The sequence below is a fragment of the Boleophthalmus pectinirostris genome, unplaced genomic scaffold (genome assembly GCF_026225935.1).
Source record: "Boleophthalmus pectinirostris isolate CB_2022bp ecotype Guang Dong unplaced genomic scaffold, ASM2622593v1 HiC_scaffold_20, whole genome shotgun sequence".
In the NCBI taxonomy this organism is placed as follows: Eukaryota; Metazoa; Chordata; class Actinopteri; order Gobiiformes; family Gobiidae; genus Boleophthalmus; species Boleophthalmus pectinirostris.
In genome coordinates, this window is record NW_026571153.1 from 8,997,288 (window position 1) to 9,012,898 (window position 15,611).

Consider the following 15,611-nt stretch of genomic DNA (forward strand, 5'->3'; position numbering starts at 1 on the left):
GTACAGGTCCAAACACAAGCTGTTTATTGGAACCATATGTGTGCTGACGTGGGGGAGAGAAGTACTGCAGTAATAGTAGTAGTAGTAGTAGTAGTATTCAGTACACTTGCCCTGCTGGTGTGTGTATCCTCGAGGTGATAGTACAGTTAATAGCGTGTATGATTTGTTGGCCTTTTGGCTCAGTGCTTAAGTAAATATACAGTGGAGCTCATTCACTGTCCACACCTTGACTGACTCATAGTAGAGCACTGTCAGGCACGATTTCTGCACAGACGATTGTTGCGTATTATTAGTTATGTGAGATTTATGTCGAGTTAAAGAGGCACTATGTAATATTTATGTTGCTTCATGGACTCAAATGAGACAGAAAACGCTCACCAAGGTTCTTGTAGAGGTGCAAATGCAAGGAACAGTGAAATAAAAGTGAAAAAATGCATAGCACACTCAGATGGCCGATGTCCAAAAGCTTTTTTTAAATTTCTAAATAATGTTTCAGCAAAAAAGCCTTCGTCAAATCATTTTTCTTGCTTTGGACCACAGTATACAAATATACGAAGTATGGGTATACTATGGTCCAAAAGCAAGAAAAATGATCTGATGACTTTTTTGCCAAAACATTATTTAGAAATAAAAAAAAAAAAAGCTTTTGGACATCGGCCGTCTGAGTGCACTGTGCATTTTTTCACTTTTACTTCATGGACATATTCATCAGACTTGAATGTAACGTACGTCGACTGTAATGAGTTAAACATTGACCAAATAAAAACACATGAGCATGAACAGATATTATTGCTTTGCCTGGAATGTTCAACAGTTTGCCATTAAATTTATCTATCTCCACGGAGACAAGCAGTTGACGCCAGCATAATGCCTTTCCGTGGAACATTAAAAGCAAAGTATTAGCATCTCAATGGAGACAAGCAGACGCCGGACGTCCCAGCAAGAAAGTTACATATTGCACCTGAAATTATTTTATTTTTGCAAGATCCAAATATGGTTGGTAGTTTAAATCCTGTTGTTCGGAAAAAATCATAATAGTCTAATGAGAACTGAACAGAATGCTGTAGCTGCGTGAAAGAGATACTAAAATTCCAAATTCCATTCATGCATTTTCTTCCGCTTATCTGGGGCCGGGTTGCAGGGGCAGCAGTGTAAGGAAAGACTCCCAGACTTCCTTCAACCTGGACACTTTCTTCAGCTCCTCCGGAGGGACTCCAAGGCGTTCCCAGGCCAGCCCAGAGACACAGTCCATCCAGAGTGTCCTGGGTCTTCCCCGGGGCCTCCTTCCAGTGGGACATGCTCAGAACATCTGCTGAGGGAGGCGCCAAGGAAGCATCCGGAACAGAAGCCCGAGCCACCTCAACTGGCTCCTCTCGATGTGGAGGAGCAGCTGCTCTACTCCAAGCCTCTCCTGTGCGACTGAGCTCCTCACTCTATCTCTAAGGGAGCGCCCAGCCACCCTGCAGAGGAAACTCATTTCGGCCGCTTGTATCCGCGATCTTGTCCTAAAATTTCATGACTTTTCTAGGCCTGGAAAATAACAATTCTCAATTTCCATGGCTTTTCCAGGATTTGCATGACAGTGGGATCCCTGTACACAGTGTGGCTTTAAATGTATCTCTCCATTGAGTAAAGCAGGGGCACTAGATTGCCATGTGAAATTGTTGCATGTTTCTCAGAGTAAAGTACCTTTTAAAAAAAACTGTAATTGAATAAAGATAGAAAGTTTTAAAGTCTTACTGTGTAACAAAGCTACAATGAAATGTTCTAGCCTTAACGCATTATACAGCTTGTTCTAACTAAACCAGTGTTCATTATGTTCTAAAGCTGATAACACTTCATTACACCACACTGTCTCCAGCTTAGTCCGACCGTGCTCCAGCGTGTATTTGTTTAATGCTCTGGTTCCGTGTGGATGTTTGTACGGTTGTTTTGTTTTCTCAGATTCTCTTTTAATATCTTAATGTACCTGATACTTCAATATGGCATTTATGTGTCTAATAATAATAATAATAAATAATAATAATGCATCAGTTTTATATAGCGCTTTTTTGAACACTCAAAGACGCTTTACAGAGCATTCAGTCTCCTGTTCCAAGTACTAACCAGGCACGGTCTTGCTTAGCTTCTGGGATCAGGCTTTGACAAGCTGGTATGACCACAAATCTATCTATATTTAACTGTGTACTCGGGACTCACTTGAAGATTAGATGCAGTCTCAATGGGACTTACTGATAAAATTAAATAAATAAATATGTTTCCCCAAAAAAAGGCCATTTAACCAATCACAGCGAAGTGTGAACTCTGAAATGAGGAGAAGAGAAAACAACATAAAGCTTCTTATTGTCCAAAAAATTGAATTTATTGACTTAAATGTCTCTGTGTCCTGCATTTGCAATGATTTGAACCCCAAACCCTTCACCTGTTTTGCCCATTCATATTACAAAGCTCCCACAAATCACCTCATCAACCTTCAGAGACCGGTCTTTCCAACGCAGCATCCATCATTTCATTTCAGAAACTCATAACCAACGATCGCTGCCCAGCTGTCCTTTAACTACCCCCCAGAATCCCACAAAAAAGCACAGAACTACCCCCCGTCCACCAGAAACACCCCAGACACACTGTTAGCCTCCACCGTTGGGACATGAAGCAGGTTTGAGTGATTTGCGGCGATTACAGGGCTCGCCAGCATGACATTCTCATTACACGGCCGTAACCCCGCGGTATGTCGAGCCTCTGAAGGGGTCAGGGCTCAAGCTCGCTCAAAACACGCAAACATTCAAAGAGATTTTAACTTAGATACCTTCAGATCTGGGTTGCTTCACTAATGGAGAGTTAATGGAGAATGGCGTACGAACAAGTGCGTTAAGTGAAAATGTACGCAGATGAAGCTGTGTTGTGGTTTATGAACAATTATGGGCAAATAACGAAGCAAATTTATGCATGTTCTTTGGCCAACTATGGAGAACAATGTTTAAAATTGTCCTAAAAAGGAAGGTAGTGTGAGTTCGATCCTTGGTAGCATCTGTTGCTAATATAGGCTATAGACCTTAAAGGATGTAGGGCAGTAAAAATGTTCACGTAATTCCACTTTTTATGGCAAGAAATAAAATATCAGCCTGCTAAGTTATTAGTTTTACTGGCAACGATCAAGAAATAGTGACCAGGCTTAAAGAAACCTGGGATTGTGTAGTATAGAGGTGCATGTTCTACCCACTGAGCCGCAAAGACATTTTAGAATAAATCTTTGTTTCTTTATTCATCGTCAAAAATACACTAGAGATTTTTTTTTTTATTCATCTAAAACTTAAAAAATCTGTGGTATGTAGAGTTGTTTGGGTAATTGTACTTTTATATGATCTAAAATTCTACTAAAAGTTTGTTTAAAAGTAACTATTTTTTCCATACTGTTATACTTGAGTACAGTTTGGCAGCAGTACTCAGTCATGTATACCTGTAGTTTTTCTTAAATGTCCTATATTATGCAAAAATTACTCTTGTGAGCTTTAAGCCATGTTTAAATGTGATCTCCTCAAAAACATGTTTGTGTTTATTCACACAAATCAAAGTAATCCTTTTTTACGAATCTCTCCACATCTCCAAAGCTCAAAATGGTCCATTCCACTCTGTCATGTCATGAAGCTGTAGTTTCCAAGTTAAAAGCTACTTTTTACGTTTACCGTATTTTTCGGACTATAATCGGACGCAATTAAAATCCTTTAATTTTCTCTCTTATAATCCGGAGCGCCTTATATATTAATTCTGGTTGTGTTTACTGACCTCGAACTGATTTTATGTGGTACACGGCGCTCAAAAATCTGTCAAAATGTTTTAGTACGACTTTGGTAAACTACGAAGCCGCACCGCTTGATGGATTGTCGGAGCACGGCTACTGTAGTCAGGAGCCTCGTGGAATAAGTCGTGTCCTTAAGTCCGACAGAAGCTGAACCGCATCAGCGCACAAGGAGCGAGCAGTTTTTTCAGCACTTATAGTTTATGCAAATGAGCCTTGTAGTTTTAAGTTTCATTTCTGTAAAACGTAAACAAATGTGCACAAAGCTGCATTAAACACATTATTACTCAATGTATATTTGAGTCCTCCTTGTAGGAAATAAAAAAACAAACTTACATTATCCATCCACATTCACATTCATTCACATTCACCAAGACAGGGAGGCAACACCGGGTGAGTTACGCCACGATGTGCCAATGGATCGTGGACGCCTGGGTTAAAGATCAGTCTCAAGTGTCGTCTGTTTGTTTCGCTTAATGCGCCTTATAATCCGGTTCGCCTTATGTATGAAAATAGATGAGAAAATTGAACATAATTGATACTGCACTTTATAATCCGGTGCGCTTTATAGTCCGAAAAATACGGTAGTTCAGTAGAGATTGGCATTTCCAGGGCTGATCTTATCCAAACGATCCTAGTGAATGTGTATGGAGTTTAACTGAAGTGAGCCCCATCTGAAAGTCCCATCTTAAGGGGAGTATAGATTACAGCTCAGTATGCAGGATCAGAGGGGGTCAAGCGAGTACACGAGGCCCTGCTACCACCACTACTAACCATATCTGGATTACTTTACTCCAGAACACCAGAACGCCTCTCGGGAGGGTCACGAACTTGGCTCTCCGCTGGGAAAGTTCTGGTGTATCTGTCCATCAGCCATGCAGTCCTCTGATAAATATTAGAAGCATGAGACACCACTGACAACTGTGAGAAAACAAGTTCATCTAATCATATTTTTTATTCTGAAAGGGAATGTTGAAACTCATAAGCAATAATCTGTACTTTCCCAAATTGAATTCTTAGTCATGATGATGGACCACAAAGCTGTCTTTATGTCGTTTTTGGTTTCAGATCTCGTACACAGATCTACCAGCAACAATACATTCTACTCTTTCCTCACCAAGACTCTACCTGGACCTACAAACTCTATCTAGTATCACGTTTATTAGTAAAGGCAGATTTATAATTGTTTTTTTGCCAAACTTGTAAACGTTGTAATGTGAACGTAAAACACTTCCCCCAAGGTTTCCGCTGCACATGTTGTACCACAGGAGGGGGCATGATAACAAACAGTGCCCTTAAACTCTGGCACAGGCCTGGACTTCAGCTGGTATTACAGGCAGCGGGGAGGAGGTGAGCTTTTCCATCCAGAGTAGGCGTTTCGGTGCCATTATAACGTGAATTTAAAGATCCACCGTGTCACTTTTCTGGTGGAGTAATGAGGGTCTAGTGATATCAAATTCAGAACATTTGATTGAGTTTGATTTTGCTGGGTGATAAGGTGTTAAGGCTAGAAAATGTGACCTGTTAATCTTGTAACTGTCATGATTTTAATGCTTAAACTCAAACGTTACACACAGGGTTCCAACATTTCAAAACATTTCCATGACTTTTGCATAACCTAAAGTGAATTTGCCATGACTTTGCAGCACCTACAGGTGTAGAATTGATCAGACTTTTAGGGCTAAATATGAAATGTAAACTCTTTCCACTCACCTTATGGTTTGGTATTATAGTTTTTTTTTACATTCAAAATACTGTCAGTGCATTTATTGTCATCTCTTTTAAACAAAAGGCGCATACTTTCGGAAATAATCATAACAGCAGCATGAGAACTTAACTGAACACTGTAGTTGCGCGAAAGAGATACTAAAATTCCATCCATCCATTTTCTTCCACTTATCTGGGGCCGGGTTGCGGGGGCAGCAGTGTAAGCCGGGACTCTCAGATCTCCTTCAACCTGGACACTTCCTTCAGCTCCTCCGGGGGGACCCCAAGTTGTTCCAAGACCAGCTGAGAGACATAGTCCCTCCAGCGTGTCCTGGTCTTCCCTGGGGCCTCCTTCCAGTGGGACATGCCCGGAACACCTCCCGAGGGAGACGTCCAGGAGGCATCCAGAACAGATGCCTGAGCCACCTCAACTGCTCCTCTCGATGTGGAGGAGCAGCGGCTCTACTCCGAGCTCCTCCCTTGTGACTGAGCTCCTCACCCTATCTCTAAGGGATCGCCCAGCCACCCTGCGGAGGAAACTCATTTTGGCCACATGTATTTGCAATCTTGCCCTAAAATTTCATGACTTTTCATTGAACTTTCATTTCCTTTCATTGAACTTACAAAATTCCTTGACTTTTCCAGACTTGAAAAATGACATTTTCAATTTCCACGACATTTCCAGGATTTCCATGACCGTGGGATCCCTCTCTCCACTGAGTAAAGCAGGGGCATGACCGTGCCATGTTAAATTGTTGCATGTTTTTCAGAGTAAAGTACCTTTTAAAAAAACTGTAATTGAATAAAGACAGAAAGGTTTAAAGCCTTACTGTCGAACAAAGCTACAATGAAATGTTCTAGCCTTACAACATAATACAGCGTGTTCTAACTAAACCAGTCTTCATTATGTTCTAAATCTGATTTCACTTCATTACACCACACTGTCTCCAGCTTAGCCCGACCGTGCTCCAGCTGCGTTTTATCCTGCGTGTATCTGTTTAATGCTCTGGTTCCGTGTGGATGTTTGTACGGTTGTTTTGTTTTCATTGAGCACCCTCTAAATCATGCTTTTTATTGCTTTGTTTGAAACGTTTTGGACAGTGAACATGAGTGTAAGCTGGTGTGGTCCACCGCAAAAACCAGACCAAAACTAGACCAAAACCAGACACATTTGAAAGACGATAAGGGGGATTTTGCAGAGTCACAATTAACTTGACTTAAAAACTTAAAGGGCTCAGGTTATGTTAAACAGATTTTTTTACTGTGGTTTTATTGTTACGATGTTTAAAATCCTGTATATATCTCAAAACATTCGATGATTTGAGATTTCATTGGACTCAGCTGGTCATTACCATTTGTGGGGTTTTAGCCTCATTTAAACTTCCATGTGCAACTTTTATTTGGTGTTTTATGAACAGATAAATAGGCCTGGATTACTTTAATTAACTTTGATTTAGGGATGGGCGACATATTAGTACTAATATTGTTACAGATTTTCCCCAAAATGTTCTTGACATTAAACAAATCCACAGTATTTATTCATTACAGGTGTTTCTATTGCTCAAAATACAATAATTCCTTCTGTGAATAGGGGCGACTCTCCACAGATCTTAAATGTAATGTAGTGTAGTGCTATAACCTGCTTCTCTCCCTCGTGATAGATAGGTTTAATCTATACTTTGGAACATTCTAGACAAAGCTGTAATAGAGGTCTTGCCGGGACAGATTTTTCAGTCGGGCGCCTGCAAAGAGTTGTAATTTTCAGTCCTGCTCCCGCCCACATCTGCAATATTTTGTCTTATCCCGCCCGCAAATCCCGCAAAATGTTGACGTTCACTTTCTTAAGCTGTATCAGACACGGAGAAGTGGAAAGGAATTGTCTAAAATGTGCACGACATTAAAAAACATTCGCAAATTTTGACTGCTTAAAATGTTTTTATTCATGCCAAATAAAATATCCAGCACAAATGATGTATGATAGGCAAACATTAATCATTTGTATATTTTACTTTATACTAGGGATGTAACAATAACCAAAATATTGAGTTCTCACAATAATATCGTGGACCATCACAATATATTGAAATACAAGTGTCTTTGCTTCAATTAAGAGTTATGGTGCAGCAATAGCTAAAAAAGGCAGAGGGAACTACATAGACCATGATCCTTTGCTCCATTTCAGTGCAGACTACAAGAAGAAATAACAGTTCTAAGCACTTTTAAGACTTAGTTCTTTGGATTAAGTCTCATCAAGGCATTTTAAGAGGAAAAAGTGGCATATTAACAGTTTTGTTCGCAGTCTCCACAAAATATCACAATAAATATCTGTACCGTGAGATTTATATCGTGAACATATCGTATCGAGAGATTTGGATATTGTTACATCCATTATTGTGAGCCTCCCCAGCATATTGTGAGCTTTCCTACGATATCGCAATAAATATTGTACCGTAATGTTCATACTGCGATGATATCGTATCGTGAGACTTGGATATCGTTACACTCCTACTTCACACACAAAATTTTGTTTGTAGGACTACAATTTATCATCCCATCCACCCACTCACGCAATGAGCTTCAAAATGTGTCCGCACCGCACTGTTTTGCATCGAGTCCCGAGGCTCTAAGCAGTAGTTATGGATGTAAAAATAACAGAAATATCATGATATCGTATCATTTAAAGTCTCAGAATAATATCGTGGGCTGTCACAGTATATTGAATTACAAGTTTCTTTGCTTAAATGCATCAGAAACTACATATCCCATGATTCATTTCAGCGCAGACAACATGAAGAAATATATTTTTACTTGAATTCTTGGGATTATCATGGAAATAATTCACACCAAAATCTCATCAAGGTATTTTAAAAGTAAAAGTGTCCTATCTACAATTATATCAGCCTCTCCAAAATATCGCAATAAATATCGTACCGTGAAATGCATATTGTGATAATATCGTACCGAGAGATTTGGATATCGTTACATCCCTAGCAATAACATCTCCATAGAGAAAAGTATTTTTATTTGTAAGTATTTACACAATGCACATTTAAGAAAGAATTTACACCGTCTTTTATTTCCTCCATGTTTAGCTGCTGATGTCCACAGAGCACAGGCCAAGGTCGAAGAGGAGGAGGTGAAGAGGCATGTGTTCTCACTCTGGAGGTTTAGACTTTGACTAAAAGCAGACGCACCGACTCCAAAACTAATGAAGTTCCAAAGTCCCAGCTGAGCGCGCTGCTGTGGGCCGCTCCAGTCAGCTCCAGTTTAAATAAATACGGCTTTATTATCACCAACGTCAGGCCAAATATGTTACAGTCGATCTCATGAGAGGTGGAAATCCTTAAAAAAACTGTGAAATGTGGTGTTCTTATTGCGGCTTGGTATGCTGAAAATAAGAGGTTCTGATTCTGAACTAGAAGAGAATAAAAACTAAGCTATACTGAGTTCATCTTGCTGTTAGTGTCATAGTACTCGAGACAGGTCTTGGGTCTTGCGGTCTTGGTCTCGGTCTCAAATTCGACCGCATTTGGGCTCGGTCTTGTCTCGGTCTTGAAGGCACTTGGACTTTTGTCTCTGTCTTGAAGCCACTTGGACTCCGTCGTGAAAAAAAGACAAAAGATGGTCTCGATTTGGTCTCGATGGGCCGTGGTCTCGGTCTTGTCTCTGTCTCGGCCTTTAAAAGTCTCTGTCTTGACCCTCAGAGGTCTTGGTCTTGTCTCGATCTGGGGTCTTGGCCTCATTTAGTGCGGTCTTGATTACAACTCTCTAGAGTCAAGATAGGATTTCATTGTAATTCTATATTCTCGTAGCTGGTTGTTGGAACAGCGGTAAATACACTGAAAAATGACAAATTCACTTACATACCTTTTTAAGTGGTGTTAAATGCAGTATTACTTCCTCCATTCTAAATATTGCATTTTTAACCAAGACTTGACAAAAAGTAAAGGTGTTGGCAGTTTCTTAAAGGTCCTATATTAAGCAAAATTGACTCTTGTGAGCGTTAAGCCATGTTATAATGTTGTTACCTCATCAAAAACAGACCTGGAGTTGTGCTTTGTTTCATTCACACATGTTTGAGTAATCCTGCATTATTAGTCTGTCTACATCTTCAAAGCTCAAAATGCTGTGTTCAACCGTGCGATTTCATGAAGCTGTAGTTTTTGAGTTAACAGCTAATTTTACGTTCCGTAGCGGTAGGCATTTCCAGGCCTGAAATTATTCACACGATTCTAGTGAAGGTGTAGACTCTGGCCACATTAACATGATGTTTTTTAATTCCAAATTCATTGTTCTGAATTAAATAGTTCAGAATTAAAATATTCTCCTTCAAGTTTACATGGAAATAATAATTCTGAATTGAGTTTATATGGAAAACATGTTAAATCCCCTTTATTTCATTCTGCTCAACGTGGACACAAACGTATTTACGTCGACCGGAAGAAAACACACACTTCAGCTGCTACGGGCTTTTTTGTCATTACGGTTTCTCGTTACGCCACGCACACAAACACGATCCAAACTTTTTTCGCAGTTCTTATAATAATGAAGCAGCAGCTGGAGAATTCTCGCATCACGCTTTACGTCTGTCGGCTGAGGAGGAGAAGGGGAGAGTGTCGGAGAAGGGAGGAAGAAGACAAACTGAGTCGAGGGCTGCTCTACCTCAGCCCACTCCCACATCCAGCTCACAAATCCAAAAAGACGTGGATGAAAGCCCAAGGACTGGTGGAGCTGGATCGTCCGGATCGCATCAGAAAGGCGACTCAATGAGCATGCGCTAATCAACCGGAATTATTTTTAAGAAGACTAAACATTTACTAGTCTGACAGTAGGCGGGTACCTTTTTTTATTTAACTATTCATGATGTATGTAATGCGCCATTAACAGGGCTAACTGGTATGTTACGCTTTCCCCAAATCCCGTAGGAAGAAGGGCAATAACGTCTTTCCCCTTATTAAAAAACATTCTCTTTGGTCCAGGCTTTAAATCCTTGATCTCAGGAATCGTTGCCAACACAGAATGTATGGCTTTTCGCTGATTGGCTGGTGCCTGAGCTCGCATTTCCAGGGTTTTTGCAAACCGTTTAGTGTATTCCAATTCCTGACCTAGTTGCTGGAGAGAAATGAAATTGAGCGGAAACACTAGGTGGCACCAGCCTAAACGTTTACATGATCGAGGAATAAATTAATTTGGCTTTAAAATCTTTAAAATTGGAATAAACCATCCACTTACTTTGGAATTAAGTTTAATTCCGAATCATTATTTTCATTAGGAAGTGATGATGATGATTAACTGTTTACATCTTGATCTTTTTAAAGCAGAATTCATTTCTATTCAGAATTAAATTGTGTTTATTCAGAATTAAAACTCTCATGTAAACAATTGTGGGGCACTTCCTGTATTTCCACATGACATCACAAGGTGGAACTGTAAATATTCAAGGTTTGTGTGTTAAACGTGTGAATGAAACAAAACACAACTCCAGGATATGAGGATATAAGATTATAATATACATCAGACGATAACATAATATGGGCCATTTAAGCAAGAAATTACAAAAAGGAAAACTCATTATTGTACTTTTGTTTGTAGGGCCAATTCTATTTTAAAATCTGTAGCTCTAATCAGATTTTGGTGCGCGCGTAACTGCAGCCAGCCCTTTAAGATCGCTTTTGAAGTTATAAAAAGCGTTATAACTTGACCATAATGAGTCCTGAATGAGCTTACAATCCCACTCAAATTTGTGGTTACGCCTCATGTCAAACTCACTGGGGTGTTAAATTCTTCCACATATCAGGCATTTTCATCTCTGCCCTCACCTTACCAGCGTGGCCGCCGCTGCCGTTTCATTCGCCCGTCTGTTTCCTGTCCGCGCTCTGACTGACAGCTCCTTTTGTTTACGTTAACGGGCCCCACACCTGACCACCAGCGCTTCCATGTGGTCCCGCGAACTTCACCGCGCCGTTAGCCGTCATCGCACCAGCCTGTAGTCGTCCAGCGTTAGCTCCTACGTGTTGTATTTGGAGCCGTTTCAACATAATTAAAGTCATATTGAATAAAGTGCACTTGTGTCGCAGCCAACACAATGAATCTTACTGTAGCGGTAGTTTACTAATGGCCTGTGAGAGGAGGAAAAACCCACTTGGCGCTTTATTAGGCTTTATGGATTTTTATTGGCTTCTCCTTCCAGATTATTTGATTGGAATGACATACGGTAGCGTGTTAAATTCATAAACTGATGCTGAACAGGATTGCAGTTTTCTTTATTGGATGTGGAACTTTTTACTGTCATGCAAGAGTTGGTTTTTGGAAGTGAGATCAGCATCTTGCAAAATGTTTGTTAGTTGTTTCGTGGTGTGTTCCAGGTTCCATTTGACTCACTGTTTAATTTCACAAATTGCTTATGTTGACGTCAAAATAGTGTTTTATAAAGAAGGGGCTGGTCACATGAGAACGCTTGCGGGTAAAAATGAAAAAATATTTTATCTGAAGAGCCTTTCGTTTAGGTGGTGACGGCGTTTTTGGGACTTAAAAAAGCAAAAATCTGAAACCACCCTCCAGAGTAGAAAAGTTGAATACACTGCGTTGTAGCATTTCCGTCTACACTGCCAAAGATGCAAAACTCTGGTCAGATTGCGTACGCGTTTACGTCACATACATACAGTACACAGAAACCTGACATGCATACCAAATCAAATTCACCACATTTTTGCGTCACTGTATGCACGCAGATTTCCTCCTAATGCTCATCTAAACGCTGAATAAAAAGTGAAAACGCGATGCCACTTTTTAGTCTTGTGCTCAGACCGTCATCATATAAACGTATAAACGTCTGGGCCATGGGTCATTTGGTACCAGGTCACGAAAGTGCGAACACCCCTCTTCCCGTACACCGCTCGGGCCATCCCCCCATCCCAGACGCAGCGCAGACTGTCCCCTATACATCGCGTGGGCCGCTCCTCTAAACCAGACCTAAAACCAGGACTAAACCAGGAATAATACTGGACTAAACCAGGACTAAACCAGATCTAAAACCAGGACTAAAACCGGGTATAAAACCAGGTCTAAAACAGGACTAAACCAGGACTAAAACCATGACTAAAACCATGTCTAAAACGGGTCTAAAACAGGTCTAAAATCAGGACTTAACCAGGACTAAAATAGGACGAAAAACCGGATCTAAAACCATGTCTAAAACAGATCTAAAACAGAGTCTAAAACAGGTCTAAAACCAGGACTAAACCAGGACTAAAACCATGTCTAAAACAGGGTCTAAAACAGGACAAAACCAGGACAAAAACCATGTCTAAAACAGGTCTAAAACAGGGTTTAAAACAGTTCTAAAACAGCATGGACTTAAGTCTTGGCTACAAAAAAAAAGTTACAGTTATAGTGCACCTTTTGATTAATTGCATGAGCTACGGCAGAAACAAGTTAATTGGTCAATAGTAACTAATCAATTTTTGAGATAATCATGTAACTTTAAATAGGTAGTTGTAATCTGGACTTTACACTGACTCCAAAACCTGGTATGTGCTGAGATAAGAGGTTTTAAAACTGAATATCATTTTTAGTTTTGCCTGTAACACAGGCTGTATAAAGAATTGGACTAAGGCGGATTTGAAGACAAGCTCCATATTAGGAAAAGGAATTTATTTACAGACAAAACAATTCTTGGAATGCTGAGTATCTCATCTCGAGTGAAACTTAGATGCTACCAGTAAAAACCAGCAGGCTCCAAGTTCTGATTGATTTCACAAAGCTGGTGCAGAGGTTTCACTGTACGTTGGCATAGAGTTGGACGTAGTAACAAATGGCATTCAACGTGTGCCAATTTTGGGGGTCTGGGAACTCTCATATGCACTTACCCTGGTCTCGGCTCGGTATACTTGGTGTTTTTCACAGCAGTCAAATAGAATTACATCAACACCGAGCTATTTTTATAAATGAACGACAGAATTTGTGTAAGAATTTATGAAAAATACTAAGTTATTTTTTTGCTCTCGTCTGCAGGTATCAGATCCACACCGGCCTCCAACACTCCATCATCAGACCCACCCAGCCCAACTGCCTGCCCCTGGAAAACGTCACCTTACCGCAGAAGTTGAAGCAGGCTGGCTACTCCACTCACATGGTCGGGAAATGGCACCTGGGCTTCTACAAACGAAACTGCCTCCCCACTCAACGCGGTTTCGATACGTTCTTCGGTTCCTTGCTTGGAAGCGGCGATTACTATAGCCACTACAAATGCGAAGGTCCCGGCATGTGCGGGTACGACCTGTACGAAGGCGAAGAGGCCGCTTGGGACCAGGATCGCGGCATGTACTCGACCATGATGCTTACCAGAAAAGCTATTAGTATCTTAGCGAACCACGACCCCAATCAGCAACCCTTATTTCTTTACCTAGCGTTTCAGGCGGTCCACTCTCCGCTCCAAGTTCCGGCACGCTACCTCGAACGCTACAAAGGGATCCCGAACTTGATACGACGCAAGTATGCCGCCATGGTGTCCTGCCTTGACGAAGCCATCCACAATTTGACGATGGCGTTGAAGCGTTACGGTTATTACGACAACACGGTGATAGTTTACTCCTCGGACAACGGAGGGCAACCCCTAGCGGGCGGAAGCAACTGGCCCTTGAGAGGAAGCAAGGCGTCGTATTGGGAAGGCGGCATCAAGGCGGTTGGTTTCGTCCACAGCCCGTTACTGATGAACAAAGGGACTAAGTGCAGATCTTTGGTTCACATCACGGACTGGTTTCCTACTTTGGTGACTCTCGCCGAAGGAACCTTGGAGGAAGATCTCAACTTGGATGGGTACGACGTTTGGGAAGCTATCAGCGAAGGTCGTCCATCCCCGCGGCAAGACATTTTACACAATATCGACCCGATTTATATTAAAGCTAAGAACGGTTCTTGGAAAGCAGGGGTATGGAATTTGGAATACAGCGGTTCAAGCTGCTTTGCGGGTTGGACATTGGAAACTGCTAACCGGGGTGCCTGGGTACAGCGACTGGGTTCCTCCGCAGACTTTTTCCACCCAGCGGCTCACCCATCGCTATCATAACGAACGGATACGGTGGGATCGGGGGAAATCTCTCTGGTTGTTCAACATCACCGCCGATCCGTACGAGCGGGTGGATCTCTCTCAGAGGTACCCGCATATCGTCAAGAAGATGCTCATGCGGCTTGCACATTACAACAAGACTGCAGTGCCGGTGCGCTATCCGGCCAAAGATCTCCGCTCCAATCCGCAGTTTAACGGAGGAGTTTGGGGCCCGTGGTACAAAGACGAAAAAGACAGACAAGACGAGGAACACATAAACAATCATCTGACGGAACTTTCGAATAAAAAGCGATGGAAAAAGAAATTCAAACATCGGAAATTGAAAAGGCGAGTTGAAGAGGAGTAAATGGTAATATTTGTGGAAAAAAAAAAAATTAATTTCTCAGGGATTGACGTGTTCTATTTCAAGAATGTACGTCGAATAAACTAAAACTAGACCCCAGTGTACTGAACTGTGATGTTATAGTTGTAGAGTATGCTGTAGAGACACTTACTGTAAACACTACTGTCAAGCCAAAATATAATAAAGACCTCGTGAATGTTTAGGTCCTGGTAATGATTTTTTTTTTTTTTCATAAGGTTGCACAAATTGGGCCAAATTGAAAATCAATATTGGTATCACATTGTCAAAAGTTTCACAGTAATACCGTGGGCCAACACAATATATATCGAATTACAAGTCTCTTTCATTGTTCATTTCAATTCATTGTTTTGGTGCAGTAATAGCTAAAATACTGAGTGAACTACATAGACCATGATCCTTTGCTCCATTACAGTTCAGACTACATGAAAAGTAATGCAAATAATAATCAGAATCATAATTTTTAAGCTCTTTAAATTTTAATTATTTGGTTTATGATGGAACAAAAGTCTTGTCAAGGCATTTTAAAAGGAAAAAGTTGCATTTTCACAATTTTGTTAAGCTTCTACAAAATATCGCAATAGATATCGTACCGTGGGATGTATATCATGAAAATACCGTATTGAGAGATTTGAATATCGTTACATCCCTAGTTTAATACCATACTAAGGGACTTTCCC

The 15,611-nt window shown here is 40.8% G+C and overlaps 1 protein-coding gene across 1 annotated transcript in view; it reads left to right on the top strand.

The window, feature by feature from the left end:
• LOC110158725 (arylsulfatase J-like) overlaps positions 1-15,302 on the top strand; it is a 37,118-nt gene extending 21,816 nt beyond the window's left edge. Inside the window, 2 exon segments of the mRNA XM_020923249.2 lie at positions 13,517-14,420; positions 14,422-15,302. Of these exon segments, the coding sequence (XP_020778908.2) occupies positions 13,517-14,420; positions 14,422-14,916 (1,399 nt within the window). The 3' untranslated portion in view covers positions 14,917-15,302.
• The last annotated feature ends 309 nt before the right edge of the window (positions 15,303-15,611 follow it).